Raw genomic sequence first — 20,529 nt, forward strand, 5'->3', positions numbered from 1 at the left:
ATTCTAATAGAGCCAGTTGTTGACCCCACATCACTCCTGAAATTTCATATACAAGTGAGACACTCTCCAGCTTTAGATTGTGACTTTAATACTCAACAGCATCTTCTTTGCCTGGGGAGAATTTGACCCTTTTGCAACATAAGAATTCAGTTTAGACTGAAACAAGAGGACTGATTCTGGAGAATCAAGTGCACTTGTTTGGATAACAGCTTCTGAGCTTTCAGCATTTTTTCAGCTTCTGTATGAAATACATTTTGAAATGAGTATTAAATTGAAATGAGCAGTTATTTATGCCAAAGAGGTTTTCACTGAAAGCCATCTGTAACCATTTTCTCACCTGTACATTAATCAGAACATAATGTCAATTAAAATATATATATTCTATTCTACTACCATTTATGGTCTAAATCAGCAAAGAGTAGGGCTGATCTTAGTAGTGTTAAAAGACTTAGCACAAACTTACTGAGCATTAAATATCAAACTTCAGTACTGAGCCAAAGGTGCACCAAAAGACAGTACCTTATTTTCTCCAGGCAAGGGTTCAATGCCAGTAATTTTTCTCCCAACTCTGTTTCGACCCCTGGTAGAACGCACGTGTATTTGTGTGTGGTACTTCAAGTGCTGAAAAGACATTAAAGCATGTCCTGATTTGAAATAATGGTGTAAAAGCTTAACTTTGCTTCAACCTCTAATAGGTATGTTTCTCGATATTTAAATAACTATGACTTCTAAATCTGTTTGTTATTTAACATAAAAAAAAAAATTACACAGTTTCAAAAACTTTTTACCTCTGTGTCATAGAAGATGCATCTCCCATCGTAGGTGCCTATCACTGCATATTTCCCATTCTGACAGAAGTTGGCAGCTGTAATCAATTTTGTCTGCCCATCTACTTCATTCCATAATGCCACTTTTTTGTCAGGAATGTTCCAGAGTCGGAGTTTTCCATCCAATGAACCACTTAAGAAGTACCTGTCATCCTGAGAGGATACATATGTTTAATTTCTGCTTGTGCTATGAGCATGTCCCTGACTTCCTTAAAACCTTCCCACTCCATTTCCAAACAGCTTCTCTCCTGAACCTCCCAAATAAGAACTCTCCCATGAGCTGATTATAATGTTTAAAGGAATTACTGGTAAATGGAGCTCAAATTCTTACAGATTTTTGACAAGATTACACACATACGTTATATCTCAGGTTAGAAAACTGCTCACTGTCAGCACAGGTACTTTCTACCCTCTCAAATTAAGCTGGAAAAATACTAACCTTGTCAGGAGCTGGAAGCTCCTTTCAGAGTTTCCAATACATCTACTAGTTCATGGGACATGGACAAATGCTTTTCCTCCACTTGAGTTTTATTAATATTGGGAAGCTTTATTACAATACTTTTTAAAATTTATAAAAAATAAGATAGGTTGGAAGGGATCTCTGGAGGTCTCTGATCTCTCCTGCTCATAGCAAGGACAGCTTCAAAAGTTTGGTCAGGCTGTAGTGGATTACATACATCCTGTCAAGTTTTAAACACCCCAAGAATTCTGTGGTCTCTGGACAATCTGTTCCATTTCATTATTCCACTAATATTTCATTGCAACATCCCTCACTGGAAATTCTAATTTTTCACAAAGTTACTCTAAACTACAACAGCTGTGATATTACAGCCAACAGACAATTCACTTTCCACATCACAAACAGTTAAACCACATGGACACTCTTGGTGAAGCTCAGTGAAGATGAACACATAGTTCTGGAACAGTATCCATTTTTTTTAAATGCACAAACTCTATTATTCAATTATATTTTTTAAAATTTGGAAATACAGGGAGAGGACTGTTATAATTTTAAATTCTGCCTCTGTAGAAGTAAGAGGGCAGTTATACTTACCCTTGGATGGAAAGCTATAGCAGTGACAAAGTCTATATGCTGGAAACAGCAAAGACATTCTCTTCTTGATATGTGCCATAATCGGACAGTTTTATCCATAGAAGAAGAAAGCAAGAAGTAATTCTGTGAAAGAAGAGATTTCCATGGTTATTAACAGACACAAAAGTAACTGAAAATACAGAAGCAATCTGATTGGTAAAGCCTTACCAATTTCTCTGTTGCCATGAAATTCAACATTTAATCCTTTCAGATTAAAAGGTTAATCCAAATTATCATTATTGATTGGTGCTTTCCTTAAGACCAGTACCTTGACCCTCAGTCACTGAAAATTTTCTGGAAGAATCTTAATAAAAATGGATACTTGGAATGTAGTTAAAGTATTCAGAGAAGAAACAGCAAGACAGGTTTCAGAGATGCCTAAGATCCTTTCTCCAGTCTGTGTCCTTATAACTGTATTGCCATGTGGAAAATTAAGTGAATAAGTTTTATGTGAAACATTTTGAAAGTTAAGCACAAGGTAATTCTCTCATTTAAAGATATATGTATATATTCAGAAACTTCAGAACATGCACACTTTGCATAAAACCAGTGAAATACACTGAAGACAAGAAAAGCAGTAACATCATAAAAGAGAAACCACACAGCTCAATGGAAAGTCCTCCCACTCTAAACAATTTACCTTCACTACTGAATACACAACTGTAATTGTTACTAGCTTGATATTTTTTAAGGTAACTTTTAATAAGACAAGCCCAGGAAGGTTGCTCATTTTATTCCAACTATTTCAGCTGGAATATGTGTTGCCTTTACAAAACTTTTCTCTTAACTTCAGTGACTGTTTCACGTTGTTTAAATGTATGGTTCCAGTGGCAACTGACAAGGGAAAACAAGGAAAACACAGGAGAACTGTGTAGACTGTATTAAAGTGCCTTACTTTAGACCAGGAAAGATCAAGAAGATCTGCTGTATGGCCTTTGTATTTGCAAAATGGTCGTTGACGAAATGGGGCATTTTTATCATCTGGGTCTTCATCAACTCCACTGCAAATCTATCAGAGAAAGGTATAGAAACATTACCAAATATTAGCTGGAAAAAAGGAACAATAAATAACAACTCTTACTACTTTAAAATAAACAATATTGCATAAATAAACAACCAAAGTAAATTTCAAGTACAATGGGTTGTGAAACATCACCCTGACACTGCAAAATTAAGAAGTTCTGAGTTTTCCATTCTTATAGCTCTTATTCAATGGAATCAGCTTGACAACAATTGAAGCAAACATCCAAAGATAAGCTTTTGGAACAAAGTACTTCAACCTTGAAAACTGCATTCCACTTCAGAATATAAACTGTGAGTTCGAGTTTCCATGTTTGTAGTGCATATAAAGAATAATAACTTCCTAGTAAAAGACCATTTCAAAATAAAAGTTGCAAAGTAAAAAAAAAAAAAAAAAAGATCCTAGAAGTTCCTATACAAAACCTCTCCAGAAGCGAAAAACAAACCACAAAAAAACCCCACCAGCACTCAAAACAGCATTCCTGATGTGTGTGGCTAGGCAAGCCTACTCACTTACCTGAGTAAAGAAGGATTGCTGGCTTCCCAGCTTCCCCCCTCCACCAAAGCAATGCACACTAAATAATGCTACTGCTAAGATCTTCGCTTAAACCCTGATTCTGTCATCTGTTTCTTACACTACTGGAAACCAAAAATAGAAAAAAAATCACCTTAAATACATTAATTTTAATGGCAAGGTTTACTACCGTATCTGAAAACTACACAAATTAGGATATCTGAGTACTCTTCGTTAGTCATGTTCCATTTATTCTACAGTTATGTGAAAAATTTAAATGTGTCAGGTTTTATTCTGCTTTTGAGCATCCCATTGTTCAGTTTGGCCTTCCTTGGAAAAGACATCATCGAGTCAGATTTTAACCACAAGTAATGCTCAGACATAATACATTAAGACAGGAAATTCAACAGTGTAGGTCTTTTCCCCCTAACTTTTCATTCAGCCATCTCCTCTGGCAGGAGACTACAGCACAGCTATGCAGATTTTGAAATGCACTCGGTTCAGTGACAGACTTTCCTTCTTGCACCCCATACACATGGGATTAACAGTATTTGACTGAAGATGTCTACTGATATGACAGTTTCTTCACCAAGGACATCACCCAAGAACTCTTTAATGCGTGTTTGGATAAAGCAACAATGAAGATCTGGCACTACAGAACAAAGCGACGCCCCCAGCTCCTTCCCTTCCAATACCTCGTGTACCTACCCCTGCGTCGGTGTCAGACTTGGAGGAATTCAGACTCTCTTGAGATGGGGAGGGAGAGACACGGCCTGGAACAGAGACAGAAACACCACAGTCAACATTAAGTTCCCAAATAACTAAAATTTGTAGTGTTTTAGAGCGATGCATAGAGAGATACCTTCTGTGTTGTACTTCAGGCGCATGTTATTGAAATAGTCAAAAGCATTCTTCAAAACCCATATTCTCACTACATTGTCCTGTCCTGCAGATGCCAGCAATCGACCACAGTGAGAAAATTTCATTGTCCACACAGCACCCTGTCAATAAAAAGGGATGATTGTTTAAGTCACATAAAGTGCTTTTCTTCCTTACCAAAAAGCCTTTCCTATAATGTCAACTGACAAGACTTAACACACACACAAGATACCACAGTAAAATAAACTGTAGATCAAAACACTGCTAAGTAATTGTTGAGTCTGGGGGACTGTGCAACATGTGCAAAAACAGCTTGAAAGAAAGCACCCACAGGGCAGAGGACTGTAGGAGAGGCGAGGACTGTACTCCATATAAAACCAGCACAGCTGGTAACAGCCAGCCAATGGTTCTGAGGGACTTAGAACCTCCTGTTTATTTTGTAGAACTGACAAGTATTTGTAGGTGCACTTGAAGTTAGCATCCTGCTATTGAATCAACAGCTACTAGGCAAGTGACTCCACCAAGCTCCACCAATTTTGGTTGGTTTAAAAAGTCAAATATTGGCATTATGGAAACTAACATACACAAATTACCAGTAGGACTGAAAACTTCAAGCTTGCATGACAAGTTTGAAATCTCCAGTCAATGACTGCTGCAGGTCATTACCCTTGGCCTAACACTTCAAGATGTGGGACTGCTTCAATTGTCAGACAGTTGCTGTCAGCAGAATGATTTGGGAAGTCATGGTATTCCAGACTCCACAGGGAAGCATGGACACCTCCAACAGTGATGAATAGGTAGCTTTTCTGCCTCATTCTCCACAGGCATCTCTGCAAATATCATATCCTGGCCTCTCCCCTCCTTATCATTCTGATCCACATAGTCCATTAACCTCTCCCTACTTTTGCCTCCAGAACCTATCAAGATTTTCTTTCAATACTTGTGTTCGACTCTCTAATAGACAGACTTATTTGCTGCTGAGTAGGTCAAGCTTGTTGCTTCGTGCTCAGTTCAGGTAGTGGAAAATAGCCTCTTTCAGCCTAAATTTGTAATTGCAGGAAACAAGAAACCAAGTACCACTCAAAGCCATAAGTCTCCAAGGGAAAGCTCTGCAGAATTCCTGATGCCCAAGTATTTACACACTTTTTTCCCCCTGAAGATCTGGTCAAACCAGCCAAAATTTTCATTTTCTTGCCAGACTATTATTTCCCAGAATGAAGCTGTTCTTCAGGAAGAATAAATCTGACAGTCATTTCTGGCAGTTGCCAAGTAGATGAAAACTAAAAGTTGAATCTCACACTGAACAGATTCAGCAAAACCACAGATGGAATTTGAGACCTACCATATGCTCTCCACTGAGATCCTGAACAACTTTAATTTGTTCAAAATCGTAGGGTCCTTTGAAGCCATGAGCTGCTTTGAACTTAACTGGTCTTGTATATGGCATCCCTTCATCATCACTGGAAGAGGGATCATCTTGATCTGTATGGAAGACTAAGAGGAACACAAGTTCAGCAGTACATATTGCAGCACCCACTTAATCTGTTAGTAAGCATTTGCCAATACTTTTTGGTAGCAGATTAGTCTTGAATTAGCAAATTTCTATAGGCAATTTTAAGATCTTAGAGCAAAACAGGAGTACTGTTGCATCAAGATCTAAAAATACATCTACACTAGTTTTAGGCTGCAGTGAATCCAAACACTGAACACTGAAAATGAGAATTGCTACCAATTTTTGTTCTGCTCCTTTCTTTGCATCACTCTTGCATTCAGCAGATCCTGCACTAAGTGATTTCTGTCAGTTTAATGTGTGATGAAAATTATTCTATGGCTTTCTTCTGACTGAATACACTGCAATGGCCTGGTGATGTGCCCATGAAGCATAAGAATTGCAAAAGAGCTGTGGCCAACAGCCAGTGGCAACACAAGATGCTGAAGTGCAGCAGTTCCATGGCACTTATCTCAGGCTGTGGTTAGACCAGCTTGCTGCAGTACTAGATGTCTGTCTGAAAGAAACACTGATGAAACAAGAAGGGGAGAATTCAGTTGTAGTTGGGAAGTCTAGCAGGAGTTCAAGCTATATGAGAATTTTAATGGTGGCACTGGTTGCCCAGAACACAATGTAATTTATTAAAGTAATGAAGACAACCCCCACTTCTACCTTTGGTGGTATAACTTTCAAAGAAAACTTTACATTTTGATATCCAGCTTTCTAACAGCAAAACAAAAAATTAGAGTATTCAACTGGTTTAGCTGGTAAGGTCTCTCAACTACTACAAGAATTTATCCTTGTAACCTGGTAACCTCAAAACGCCTACTAAGCTGCAAGCTTTAACTCTAAAAAGTCATATTATCAACTGCAGAACAATGACAGAATGCAGCAGTATACGTTCCTCTGCCAGCTTTGATTCCTAAAAGCACAAGGATAAACAGACTATCCTATTAAAAAGAAAAGAAAGAAAGAAATGTTGCTTACCTTCGTCTCGAACACTCTTAACCTTATTTACAGCACGTTCACCGTATTCTTCAGCAAGGTGCTTTGCTTTCTTCACAGATTTGCCAAGGAACTTTTTCAGCTGAGTCCTTAAAAAGAAAGGGCAATTTTTCAACACATTACCATGGTAAATTCTCATTTTTTGCTATTATGAATCAATAGTTTTGATTTGAAATGCAATCTTATCTCTTTTCATTACTGTTTCTTAAAATAAGCATTTAATTTGACAGCAGTCATGTAATGTTCAGTTCAACTGCAGAGCTACAGGATTATGTAAAATCAGGTATCACTTGTGAAGTGATTACTTAAAGGGTAACTTGTTCAGTAGTCAAATGGGAAGCTTCAGCTTAGAAAAACAAAACCTGCATTTTCTTTCTAAGGAAAATAAAAACCATGAAACAGCATCTTACGTCTTTTGTTTTAACCTCCCTCCATCAGTATCAGTTTGCTGTGTCTGCATTTTGTCTTCATCATCAGACTGTGCTGCATCATTACTAGGAAATACAGAAGTGATTGTTAATATGAAATCATAATTAATCTCAATTGAATTAAACATTAGTAAAGTAGGGTCTCCATTTTAGGATGCATCTTTATTCCTTTATATAACACATTAGAAAAACATGTTATTCACATAATAAACAGATCTTTCAGTTCTTAGGTATCTTGATAATAAAGTTGCACACACTCTTTAGGTGCCCAAGATATATTACTCTCATCCACAAATTTCTGACTTAAGCTTATTGTGATGCTTTGAAATCTAAGAGCAGACAAAATACATGATATTATTAGGAACTGGTAACATGCCACTTTGTTCTCATATCTTACTTTCCACAGATCAAATAAACTAACAGTGGTCAGTTCTGTAACAGAAGTTTGTACACAGAAGAGTTCAGTTCTAGAAAAGTGAGCTTTTCAATGGTAATACAGCAATGCAAAAAGCCTAAACATTGTCTAATATACAAATTCATAGAGGCCTTTGAAACAAACATCTAGACTGACACTATTTCCTGATCATTAAGAAACTGTCTTTTTCTATCAGTATTTACAAACAGACTCAGTTTTATACATCAGAAGGGTCTAAAGCTCTATTAAGAACAGGTAAACCTCAAGGTAGTCAGCTGATGACAACAGATCTTCAGAGGACCAAAGTCTACTAAATGAAACACTGAAAAAGCTACAGGAGGTGGTGGCATGAACAACATACAGTACTTGAACATAAACTGTGTTTCATGCAGTGTAGAAATTACAACATCTAGCACATCAAGGGCTGGGAATCAGCACTCAGATTAGTCAGACTGATGGACTGGGGCTCCCTTTACTTGCATAAGAGCAGCCTCCACGCATGCAAAAACTACAAGAGCAACAGCATCATGATTCATACCTGACGTATTCTTTAGTTCTCCTCATGATATGCAAAGTTAGGGGATTAATGCCTGTTGGTAACTTTTCTTCTGCCAGACTCAGGGGTATTTCTTCACCTGTATCAAGGTTTTTTATCATTACACTTGCTAAAATTTCCTATGGAAAAAAATGTGAAATCAAGAGAACTCAATTAGACTTCAAAACCTAGAGCAAAAGAGAAATCATCTGAACACACAGATTATTTATCTACACGGGAAATTCTGTAGCTCACTATATATTTATTTTGCAAACTGTAAATTGGCACATTAGTGCAAACACTATCAACCACTATACACAGATGAACAATTAGATTTCATCACAAGCTTCAATTTCAGAAATCAAAAATGCAGCTGTAGAGACATCAGCCACTGCCTGACACCTTTCATGCTAACAACAAACATATTGCGTAGTTAAAAGACATCACAGTCTTCCCTTTTCAGATATTCTAACTGCCATAATTTAGGTTTAGTCAGACAAACTTTACATACAGAGAAAAAGCATTTAGACCTAACTAGCACTACAAAGCAAAAGGTTTACTTGGAGCATCTCATGAACACTTGCATAGCTTCAGCTATGGCTAAAAAAGCTATACACTGATGGACACAAACAAAAACTTACAGAAGCCTGATATCATCAGGACTAATGGAAGTATTAACTGAAACAACTATTTTAGCACTAGGAAGATTATTCTTCTATTGCCAACTCCTTCCCCTTCTACACACATGACAAAATGCCAGGTTTGCTGGTGTTCCCTCACATGGAAATTGGGTGAAGTGTTTGCATACCCACATTGCTAGGAGTGCTGGCACAGTGGCTTTGCCCACCTAAAGCACTTTGTGGTCCCTGAGTCACTGGCCCTTCAAAGCATGAGCTGTAACAGACCTGAAACACCAGGAGCTTGTGTTTGTCACTATGCAAAGCAATGCACCATGCACAGACCACATCCATTAATACCTCATCTGTGAGCTCTCTTCCAGAATTAGACCTGGGTCTTTGTGGTCCAAGTACTTCATTTGTTGTTTGGCCATCAGCTGCTTTCCCATTTTCCTGAAATTTTGCAGACACACAATACATTATCTCTACTGTAACACTGAAATAATAGAAAATGTTACAGTTATCAAACTTATAACCATTTCCCAATACCTGTGCAGTGACGATTTTATCTCCACTAGTTGCACTGGCCAAATCCAAAGAAGGCTGAGAATCTTTGGGCACACCCTCTGTCACTGTACTTGAGGTTAAAAGACCACCAGCTGTGAAGGTGTCTCGAGAAACTGAAAAGGGATTTATGAGAAAGAAGAGCATGACACTTGCCACAGACCAGCATTGAATCCTTACATCAGAGTTACATTTTGAACACCATTTCCGACAAGTTTGATATTTTTAAAGATAACTGCCACCAAATCTAAGTTTCAATTATGTATTTCATATACAGTTGGATATTTAGGCACAATTTCACACCTTGGCCTTTAAGTTTTATTAACTTTTTTTTTAATAGTCATACCCCTAGTAACCCAGGACTACTCATTTTCATGAGACCTCAGTCCACATCTTGACTTGCACGTTTCCATGCAAATACAGACCATGCACATTTTATTTGAAATAACTTTTTTAATGTATTGATGAGTCAATTTCTCCTTGCTACAGTAGCAGCTATTTTAGTAGGAAGTGTTAGTTTACAAGAAAGTCTATGCATTAGGAACACTTCCAATGCAAAAGGCTATTAATTCATTGTAAGAAGCTAAGACTGTTGAAGGATTTTTTACACATCAACTAAACTAAAATCAGAAGACTGAATGATCCTTCGCTAAAAACAAAAATAGCAACCATGTAGATAACTAACCCCATCTAAAATAGAATACTTGCCTTCTAAGACAGGTTTCTGCACGTCAAAATCCAGTTCACTCTTCTTCTTCCGCGGCGGTGGTGCCGGCCGAGCAGGGGGTGGAGGTCTGGGGGGAGGGACGTTTGTTGGAGGTGGGGGCCGAGCTGGGACAGGCTTCTTTGTGCTCGCAACTATGTCAGGTTCTACACTGAGCTGCCTGGGGGGCTTGGCTGGGGGCATTTCTTCTGTTGTGGAAAGGTCTTTGGTAGAAAAGTCCGAAGCCGCTTTTTCTAAAGTATTTGCCTCTTTCTTGTCTGTTATGTCCTCGTTTTTGGATGTTTCTCCTTGTGCTTCAGATTCAATCACTTTGTGGTCAGTTGCATTTGTTACTTTTGTTAGTTTAAGAGTTTCCTGTTGCTCAGAAGTAAACAAAAGTTTCCCAGACTCCAGTTCAGTGTCCTTACACGTACTCTGATACTCTGGTTCTCTAGTGTCTTCTGGTAATGGTATTTTAGCAGCTAATACTTCTGGGACATCACTAATGATACCTGCTCCAGAAATCCAAGCATTTGCATCTGAAGTTGGAACAGTCAATTCTTTTCCTCTAGAAGCTAAAGAATCATCCTCTAGTTGTTGTGCCTTCTGGCTTTCTTCTATAATACTGTCAATGATCTAAAGAAACAAAACAAAACCGTTTTACCAGTCACCAGCAGGCACTTCCTGGGTACACTTACCAGTCAGCCCATACAACACCCACAAGAAATCTTTCAATGAAGAGTTGCTTTGTATTCAAACTACATTTTGTTTATGAATTCTGGAAACTAGAATCTTGGTGCAGAAATGGGCATATGCAAAAGATAAAACTCAGCCACTAATTTCCAGTCCTCTTTAATGTACTTTAGGATAAAGCTCAGAAACAAAAGCTGTTCACTCTTCAGTTGTCATGCACTGCTAAATATGATTGTGTAAATTACACAAATAATTCAATACTGGTGCATCCTAAATATGTTTTTAGAATACTTAATTTGGTTTATGCCTTTAGATGAACATTCTTATTAATATTAACAACAAATTCTAACCTATGACAGTTTCAGAATGAATACTGATCATTCAATTATTTAACATTTCTAGTTTGATGCTGGAAGCTCAAAGCAAGATTTAACTAACCTCTTTTGAATCATCTTGTTTCATTTCTTGTACAAAAACTTCATTTCCAGATTTGATGAGTTTGCTATCCATATCCTACAGAAAGAAAGTCATAAGATGATATTAGTGTAGTTCTTCAGGAAGATGATCTAGCAAAAAATATAGCTACTACAAATTAAATAGCATAAAGGACAAATATTCTGCTACATTTTCACACATTACTGCTGTCACATGCTTAAACAGTAATGCACAGTACATGAGAAGTATTTCACACCACCAAACACAGAAAGCCTGCACACTATGAAACAAAAAAGGTAGTTATTTTTAAGATGTTTCGGCCTCAGCTAAAATCAAATTGAAGGTAGCATGAAGTTTAGAGAAACATACACATTTAATAATCTACAGCAAGGATCCTATAATAAAGTATTTTTTTCCTTTATCGGTTTGTGGAATAGGATGTAAGAATTGTATTGGAGCAAAATATAATAGTAACTATTTAGAAATTTCCAGGCTAAGTCAGGCAGATCTATGAAGTAGTCTCAAATATGCTTTTGAGGTTCTAAGATGGAATCTTAAAGCCTATAATTATTCCTAGTGCACACTGTCTATTTTAGCCATCAGTCATCTTCATGCAGATCCTTCCAAAATCTAAACAAACTGAACTGAAAATATTCCATTTGTAAGTGAACATATTAATCAATTCCTGAAAAATCTTAGGTTCAGAAATGTAAGTAGTTCATACAACAGGATACTGCTTTAACCTAAGTTGATATGGCGTAGTAAGAACTTTATTGTACACCTTCCGGCCCTGCTAAAAAGTTTGTCCCCATCTCTCTTATAAACCCCCTTGAAATATTGAAAGGCCACAACATCACATTGCCCATAAGCATATATATCAGCAATATCTGAAGGGGAACCTGATGAAATCCCTGACAGTGGAAGAGACCTGTGGAAAATCCCATGGCCTCAAAGCAGAGCCAACTACAGCAGGGTATTTTCAAACATTTGCCCATATACTTTTGAACCTTGACAAGATTTAGTGTGACTGTCTAGTACAGATACCTGAGAAATTTCTCTTCAGACTTCTTCTAGACTCTCAGATAGTCAAACAGAATCTTTAGAGCATCCTAACATATTATGTTTGAAAACCCCCCACATAACTCCTGCAGACATCCATCTTGGAGAGTTCTGACCTGAAGAAATGGCATATCGTGCAGAGACAGCTGCAATTATAGAAAAAGTCTTTCTCCCTCTCCACTCCCTCCTCCTCCTTCCACAAAGTTCTTCTAATCTAAATGCAAGCTCTACTTTGCTTTATCACTAAAATCCATCTTCAAAGAGACGATGACTTAAATACTTAAGTGTAATCAGTGCCTACAGAAGCCCATTATATTAATTTCTAATTCTGTTGACATTAAACTCACACACCTGTTAAACTTTGGACTTAGGAAATATTTCTTATCCATTCCAAGACAAACCATACCATTAGTCACACATTCACTGAACTGATACAACACCAAGCAGAGAAGCCACTACTTTTTCCACCTCCAGAAACTTAGCTCTGAACAAGTGATTTAGGAAGATACATAAAAAAAAAAAAACTTACAAGCAACACAAGAGAACTTCATAGCTAATAATTCATGAAGGCACTGAAGTTAGTTTTGAAGTTCATTGATTGCACTGAGTTTAGTGAGAATGATAAAACAACATTTCTTGAAAGGCTTACACATGTAATACTTAACCATTAAAGGGACATTAAACAGGACACAAAAGGGGGGTAAGGCTCTGTGCCACAACAGCTATAGCAAGATATGGTATCACTGTAAAAATACTATTGATTCAGAGCAAAGTGCTGCTGACAAATCAGGAACACCAGTTGGATTTCCCAACAGTTTCTGGGAAAAACGACAAGCCTTCTTTACGTCACAGTATTGTACAGCATCACCTTTGGCCCTTCTGAGACCAGGAAATGAGTGTTAATTGCACAAGGTTCCAACTCCTCACCTATTCAGTGTGTGCTGGATTCAGCCACCCTGTCACTATGCACAGATGCAGCATAACAATTACCTGTGTGGGAAGTGGCAATGCTGTCTCATTAAGCTAAATATAGTGTTTTATCTTCACATAACCTAGAGGGAGGCTTCTGAACTACAAACATTAAGATTCTTCTTATTTTGGAGACAGAAGAGAGCAAAATCAACTATTTCATATAAATTGAGACCAAAACCCAAGTGCTGCAGAGACTTGCTTAATGCTCACAAATCAGTTGGAAGAGGGTAGTTAGTTATGTAATCAAGTACAGATTAGTTAAATTGCATATACACATTTCAGAATAAAATGAGGTTCATGACACTGTAACATACCCTAAATAAAAGTAAAGCTGGAATTTCGAGAGACAAGTACAATTGCTACCTGCAATGAGGAAAGCCTATAATTTCTTTTGTATGTAGATGTCAGGGCTACTGCAGCACATCTGCTTTGGGTGGAATACCCAACACTGTGTTCACCAACGTGCACTTGAATGATTTTATGAAGAAACTCACCTTTAATACACTGGTTCCAACTTTTGTTGGTGACCTGTTAGAAAGAGAAGACAGGCTTAGGTAGAGTTCAGAGACACTAAGTTTCATTTAAACAGTCTACAACACAGCCTTCCTTTACAGGGAATTTATACTTGATGCTCTAGACAAGCAACAAAGGGAATGTTTCTCATACCACAGTTTACAATTAAAGCGGCCAACTGTACACAATGTATAGATCCACAGCTTCTACAAACCCCGAGTTTGTCTGCAGAATCTTCTAGAAATCACTTTTCTATCACCCTTTTCTAATAAATGGATGCTATTACAAGTACACACTTAAAAACCTTGTGCATTACAGAGAATTTAAAATTAGCATGCACACCAAGCACTGGGTGGACATTAAAGAAACCCAAACTCTCAGAAAGTCGGCACTATCACAGCCATTCTGCTCCTCACACTCTAGCAAACCTAGTCTTGTTTCTAATCAGGACATTTGCTATAAATAGAAATAAAACACACTGTAACAGGAAGGAACTAGTTTTGCACTACTTTCCAAAATACGCACTGTGAAACAGTGAATTTGCATTAGCAACCACTCACACTCCACCTCTCGTTTCACTAATTAATGAAAGAACAAGCTACCTTAGGGGAATGGTATCAAATAATTACTTCTCATCAAGTCAATTCAATTAGTGGATGGTCAACTCCTATTACATCCTGAACTTACATCTTCCACAAGGCTTTCAGAGTTCTAGAAGAGGTTTAAATATTGAGTCACACTGCTTACTCTGACTGGAATCTTGCTGATACATAAAGCAAAGGTTGAGCCAAATGATTTTTCCAGGTTCCTTCCACACTGGGCTGTTCTATGATTCTATCAGTTTGTCGGCCACAAGCAGAGACAAAGATAAATTCCCTAAAAGCCTACTGCCCAATGAACTCCTTGGATCTCACAGGCATCCCAACTGGCTACTAAGGCCAGTGACACTCAACAACTCTGAGTATCACCTTGTACCAAGCAACACAGACAAATACAGAGATCTCAGACTCATTTGCCCCTCCTGCCTCCAAAATGATGGTTTGAAGGGACAATACTTTCTGAAAAATAAAACTATTTCCATTTAATTTTTAGGAATTTCAGTTCTCTTTACCATCTGAAAGCATTTAATCACAAAAAGCAGAGATTACCTTTATACAGCAGAGCTAAATAAACAAGAAAGTACAGTGGTACATAGACACTGTATCCTTGTAACTAATTTAACACCTTAAACCAAGATGCTTCTGTCCAGATATTGACACTTAAGGTGCAAAATATCTGTAACACAGTTTTGAGGCATGATCCTCCTAGAAGGCACTAATGCCAACAAGTAAAAATGAGCAAAATCCATGTTCTGACATGAAAAACAATAACATTTTTTGTCTCTCAAAATACATTGCTGGGAAAGGCTGCTGCCCCTGCAGAATTTCTGGTTACTGAAACTTTTTCAGTTCCACTATTTCCTTAGAAGTAGTGGCAGAAATGTCTTACAGTTCATTAAATCCATAAGATGACTCTAACAATGAAATATATTTATAATTGCAATATAAATGCCTAGGCTACAGCAAGGGTCCTATTGTACAGACACTGCTTAGACTTTACCACCTAAATAAAATGCAAATCCCTCAACTGCAAATAGATACTTTAGTTTTCTTCTGTGATACTTTGCACCAATTATTCTGTCAGTTCTGGTACAGGCAACTCATTCTTGTACTGGTTATGCATAATAGGAGGCTCAAAAGACACTGCTACTCTTTTAGACTTCTTCAGCTAATTAGTTTTGCAGGAAATCTTCACTCAAACAAAACCAGATGTTATTTCCCACTCTCAGTCTCTACTCAACAACCTTGAGAAAAAGCTGCTTGAGTGATAAGGGTTACAGAGCCAGCAGGTGGAGAATGTTACATCGTGCTGACAGCTTGACAGAGCACACGTACACAAGTTAAGATGGAAATTACATGGGTTTAAAACATTGCAAAGCTTACACAACTGTTTGGCAAAAACACAACTTTCAGATCAGTTTATAATACAGCCAGATAAGTTCAGTGGCTTCTTTGAGATGACTTGAGCTATGTGTCTGAAGGCACCATTGTTCCCTTAGTTGAGAAGAGTTGCTGCTCATGTGCTCCTGCATTTGGACAAAGTCAGTCACACGGCCAGTTTGGTAACTGAAGTTTTTTGTAGTTCAACGTGACTCTGGAATGGTCTTGTTTTCCCAACCACCTGAATTTACCAGCCTTCTCCACTCCCCAGTTTTACTTTAAGGCCACTAGTTATACGGATGCAGTATCTCAAATCCTTGCATTTTTAAGAAGTATATCTAGTGGCAAAAGTGTCTGAAAGGATTTACATGAAGGTCAATCCAATGATCAAATATTGATTTTGCTTTGAAAGGTCTGTACTTTACAGGGTTATCAGGCAGAACATGAAAACTGACATGTGCCACAGAAAGCATAAGGCAAAAATTTAATCTAGTATGATTGTTCACTAAATAGTGGGATTTAAAAATTGATAGAAACAGATCTTCTAGACTGTATTTCAGTCTACTTCTAAGTTTTACACCTGTTTAACAGAGGAGGAGTTCAAGGTTTATCTACAAAGGTTAAACAAAATTCAAAGGAAAATTCCATTTCACCTGCAGAAACAGATGTCTGATTAGTCTCAAAGTCAAATAAACTCATGAAGAGCTGTTTTTTTATTTATCCCACTGTCCAGTTCATCCTTATAGTGACCAGACTACAGGAAGCTCCCATTCTGACTGTGAGGCAGCTCCAGCTCAGCACCTATTTGAAATAAGCTTCACGTTTTCAACACACTGTTGTTAAGTTATGGGACAGAAAACAAAACATTTAGCCCTTCAAACAAAAAACAATGTGAATGACTGGCCTTGGGCAAATCCCATACTGACAGTGCCTGCCTTCCTGGGAGGATGTCCATTGTTATACAGCAGGTGTGCTAACAGGCAGAAGGGAAGAGGTTTACAGTGCATGTGTAGCAGCTGTGCCCTGCACAGAACATACAGGTTCAACAACCAGCCCAGGAACTGCATTTACCGCTGTCCTGCACATGATGTTCCTCCCTCTAACTCGTGGCTGGCCTGGAAGCTGTAATTACTCTTGCTACAGCTCTCCCTGGCAGTCCACACCTCCGAACCCACAGATTCACTGCTGCAATGCACTGTTTGGGCTGCCCTGGGAAAGCATTTGGGAGCTACAGCAAACTCAGAGCACAAAAACGCGTCTGCAGTGCTGCAACAACGAACACTTTACACTCCATCTGTTTGCTGCCAAGATCAGCTTTGCCTGTTAGCTAAAATACACACACATACACAGAAGTTGTACTAAATATCTCCCACATGTCAACAGGGCACAACTTAACCTTACCTAGCTTCCTACACAGAGGAAAACTAGATTCTTCAGGAAACGGATTAAGGCAACTTCAAAAAGACAGGACTACTAAAGTTATAATTCAAGAACTTAAATTAAGGTCCCAGAGGACCTTTATCTGCATCATTATCTGCATCATCTCTTTTGTTTGGTTTCCCATAATAATTTTTAGGATACAAGTACACCAGGAACAAACTTGGCCCCTACTGTTAGGCAAACGATATCTGTTAGGTTTGCAGCTGATTTCAGAGCAGACATATCACTTTTCTTATAAATAAAATATAGAGGGCCTGTCACATGTCTGCATTCAACCAGGTGTGTCTTACTTCATATTTTCTTTCTCTCAAAACTGTCATGATCCTGCACAGGACTGCTCATGCCTCGAAATTTCAGCTCATTTTCTGAAACCTTCGATGGTTATATGTTTCTAAAGCAGAGTGACAGAGGTGAAATAAGGGCATCTTCTGGCACAGTACCTCTCCCCCTCTCCATCTATTTGATAACTAAGTCCAGAGTACACTCTCCACAAATTCCTGTCAAAAGCAGAATTACATGTAGAAGGTGACATCTAGAGCAGAAGTGAAGCACACAGGCCTGGCCCGGGGAAGTTCAGTACTCTCCAAACATCTGGTTTGACACACTTCACCTTAGAGGAGGCATAAACCCAGGAGTGCCACCTCGGGCCACTATCATCTGAAAGAAACACCTTGTAACAAGTTCTGTAATTTTTGCTAATTAATTCTATGTATTTGAGGATGCAGATATGGTGCTTTCCTTGAGAGAGGGACTTAAGCATCAGTGTCTCTTGACTTACAGTGGGAACTGGGAGCTTACATTCAACTTGAAAATTTCACTCTTACACACTAGGCAATTAAAAAACAGCAAAGACATCTGCAAGTCGACATGAACACTTGGCACCACTTTCAGAGTTTCTTTATCAGCAGTTATTAAACTTCCCCACACAGAACTCAGGACAGGGAGGAGGAAGATACAAACCCCACATTTTTAATGAGGGCAAATATATCTACACTGTTTTGCTAAAAACTGGCCATAGCATGTGCTGCCAAAAAGGATTCCCACTGCTTTTACTGGTCATCAGAACACTGACTGCACAAGGAAATGTCTCAAACTGCAGAGGGCAACATGCACTTGTTTTCCGTTGCCCTTCCTGCCTCAAGAAGGTTTTGATTTTTTTTTTAGTGGTCACAAGTCAACGCCATTACACATGCAAAAAAATCCAATCTACAAGCCTGCTGCCAAGAAGTGTCCAGTGTAAATGTGAAATCAGCTCTTAAGAAATCTCAAAGCCTACTTAGAGAAAATACTATCCATACTGTCAACACAGATTCGGTAGCAGACTGAATTACAGATCAGTCTGTATTGCAAACTAAGCCCTCTGAGATCACCTTATTTGACTCAGGCTCACAGAATTCTATTAACTCGAGTCTATGATGTATTGCTAAAACTTAAGGAAGAGCAATGGAGAAATTAAAAGCATTCTTCACTTTAATATCTAGTGAGTGACTCTGTCTATACCAAGGTCTGCTTAGATACAGTTGGTGGAAACCTGCAAAGTCAGGACACGTGGCATTATCTGTACCAAGTTAAAGGTTGATGTGCAGTTGGGCAGATTTAATGGCTCAGTTCTACCAAAATGTCTGTTTCCCCCTTCCCACCTGCAGCCTCAGACCGTACAAATCCCACACCTTCACGCTCTCCTGTCCCTACCCTGACAGGTTCCAGCTGCTTTCACTTATTGAATAGTTTTTACTTTTTCTAGTTTTCATCTGTTTTCAGTTACTTTGAGTTAAAGCAACTCAGAGAAGAGTTTGATGATCACTAGCCCCAGAGGAAGGCAAGCAGTTGGAGAAAAACCTCATTTCAGCAAAAGCAGTGTTAATCTGGCTTATCACATCTGCAGAACTGTACACCAAGACGTGCTTTTCACCAGGCTATGGAAGAAGATAAGTTCAGAAAAGCTTTGATACAGGATGTGCAAGTGAAGAGAAAAGATCTAGCCTTTCCTTTGTTCCAGGCATCCAGTGACCACTGACACACAGATTAAAACTAACTCCTTAGTCAATTATTAAAGCTTCAAATGCATTGATCTCACAATCCATATCTTACTGCTCTTTGAACAAGCTACGTGAAACCTCATCCCACCAAAGGAAAGAATGCAGAGGTTTGGTCCAGGCTGCACAAAAACCAGAACTGATACAAGTCATAACCTTTTCCAGCACGCAGCCAAAAAGAGCTTTTTACAAAAAGAGGGAGCACATTTGGCTGACACCAACAACACAGTGCCATGGTTAGGTCTGAGGCAGCACCACCGGGATCTACATTATAAAAACCTGTTAAAACTGCACTGCACAGAACCATACGCTGGCTAAATGCAAGGAGCATCAAAACGACAGAGAATCGCAGAATTGCCAGGGGTTGGAAGGGACCTCTGGAGATCATCTAGCCCAATCCCCACGAGAAACAGCGAAAGTATTAGAGGCATCATTAAAGACAGACGACAGAGCACACCAGAAGTTGCTCTACGTGCAGCAACAGCTGCCTGTTGCTGACAAAGCTCGCTCTCTTCTCCCTTCTCGGAAAATCTGTTACTTTTATAGCGTTTCAGGTCTGCCGGTCCCGACTCCATCTCCGCACGCCTCTTCCCAACACCGCACACGGGAACGTAAGATCACACAGGTCTGACCTCATCACCCCACGGTCACCGCCGTCCCCCCCATCCCGGGGCTCCCCCCGAGCCCCGCTGGGTTCCCGCACCCCGCGCCGTCAGGGGGGGCCGCGGCCGCGGCGCCGACCCCGCTCCCCCTCCCCCTCCCCGGGGCTCCCCGAGGAGCGCGGAGCCGCGCTGAGGGCGGGCGGGCAGAGGCGGGCGGACTCACGGCGCGGGGGAGCCGCCCGCGGGGTGCACGTCCTCGGGGGCATCGTAGAACTCCTCGGTGTCGCTGTCGGACGCCATGGCCGGGCCGGGCCGGGCCGCCGCCTCCGCGCACCGCGCGCGTATCGCGAGAGCGGCCCGGCCCCGCCCCCGCCCGGGCGGAGCTGCGAGAGCGGCGGGGCGGGAGGAGCGCCCGCGCTGCGGCGCCCCCTGGCGGCGGCGGGAGGCGGGTGCGGGGCGGGGAGCGGGCGCCGCTCGGCCCCTCACAAAAATCACAGACTCACTGACGCACAGACTCGGTGAGGCTGGAAACGACCTCTGAGATCATCGAGGCCAACCTTTGACCCAACACCACCGTGTCAGCTAGACCATGGCACTGAGTGCCACGTCCTGTCTTGCCTTAAACACCGCCAGGGACGGTGACTGCCACTTCCTTGGGCAGCCCATCCCAATGTCAAATCATCCTTTCTGAGAAGAAATGCCTCCTAATGT

General features: G+C 39.8%; 1 protein-coding gene across 2 annotated transcripts in view; it reads right to left on the minus strand.

Moving 5' to 3' along the window:
• Positions 1–20,175, minus strand: part of WDR44 (WD repeat domain 44) — a 24,305-nt gene extending 4,130 nt beyond the window's left edge. Inside the window, exons 1-16 of one of the 2 annotated variants that reach the window (XM_051783990.1) lie at positions 20,042–20,175; positions 13,743–13,776; positions 11,221–11,295; positions 10,095–10,725; positions 9,372–9,502; positions 9,183–9,275; positions 8,209–8,345; positions 7,238–7,321; positions 6,810–6,916; positions 5,676–5,827; positions 4,317–4,455; positions 4,163–4,227; positions 2,816–2,929; positions 1,882–2,004; positions 789–980; positions 520–621 (exon numbers count right to left, since the gene is read on the minus strand). In XM_051783990.1, coding sequence (XP_051639950.1) covers positions 520–621; positions 789–980; positions 1,882–2,004; positions 2,816–2,929; positions 4,163–4,227; positions 4,317–4,455; positions 5,676–5,827; positions 6,810–6,916; positions 7,238–7,321; positions 8,209–8,345; positions 9,183–9,275; positions 9,372–9,502; positions 10,095–10,725; positions 11,221–11,295; positions 13,743–13,776; positions 20,042–20,118 — 2,256 coding nt within the window. In that variant the 5' untranslated portion in view covers positions 20,119–20,175. Of the gene's footprint in view, positions 1–519; positions 622–788; positions 981–1,881; positions 2,005–2,815; positions 2,930–4,162; positions 4,228–4,316; positions 4,456–5,675; positions 5,828–6,809; positions 6,917–7,237; positions 7,322–8,208; positions 8,346–9,182; positions 9,276–9,371; positions 9,503–10,094; positions 10,726–11,220; positions 11,296–13,742; positions 13,777–19,848; positions 19,869–20,041 lie in introns of those variants that run through there. The other variant, XM_051783998.1, reaches the window with a different exon arrangement.
• Between the last annotated feature and the right edge of the window lie 354 nt (positions 20,176–20,529).

This window comes from Manacus candei, unplaced genomic scaffold, assembly GCF_025592945.1.
Source record: "Manacus candei isolate 608988 ecotype Guabito, Panama unplaced genomic scaffold, ASM2559294v1 h1tg000003l, whole genome shotgun sequence".
Classification (NCBI taxonomy): domain Eukaryota; kingdom Metazoa; phylum Chordata; class Aves; order Passeriformes; family Pipridae; genus Manacus; species Manacus candei.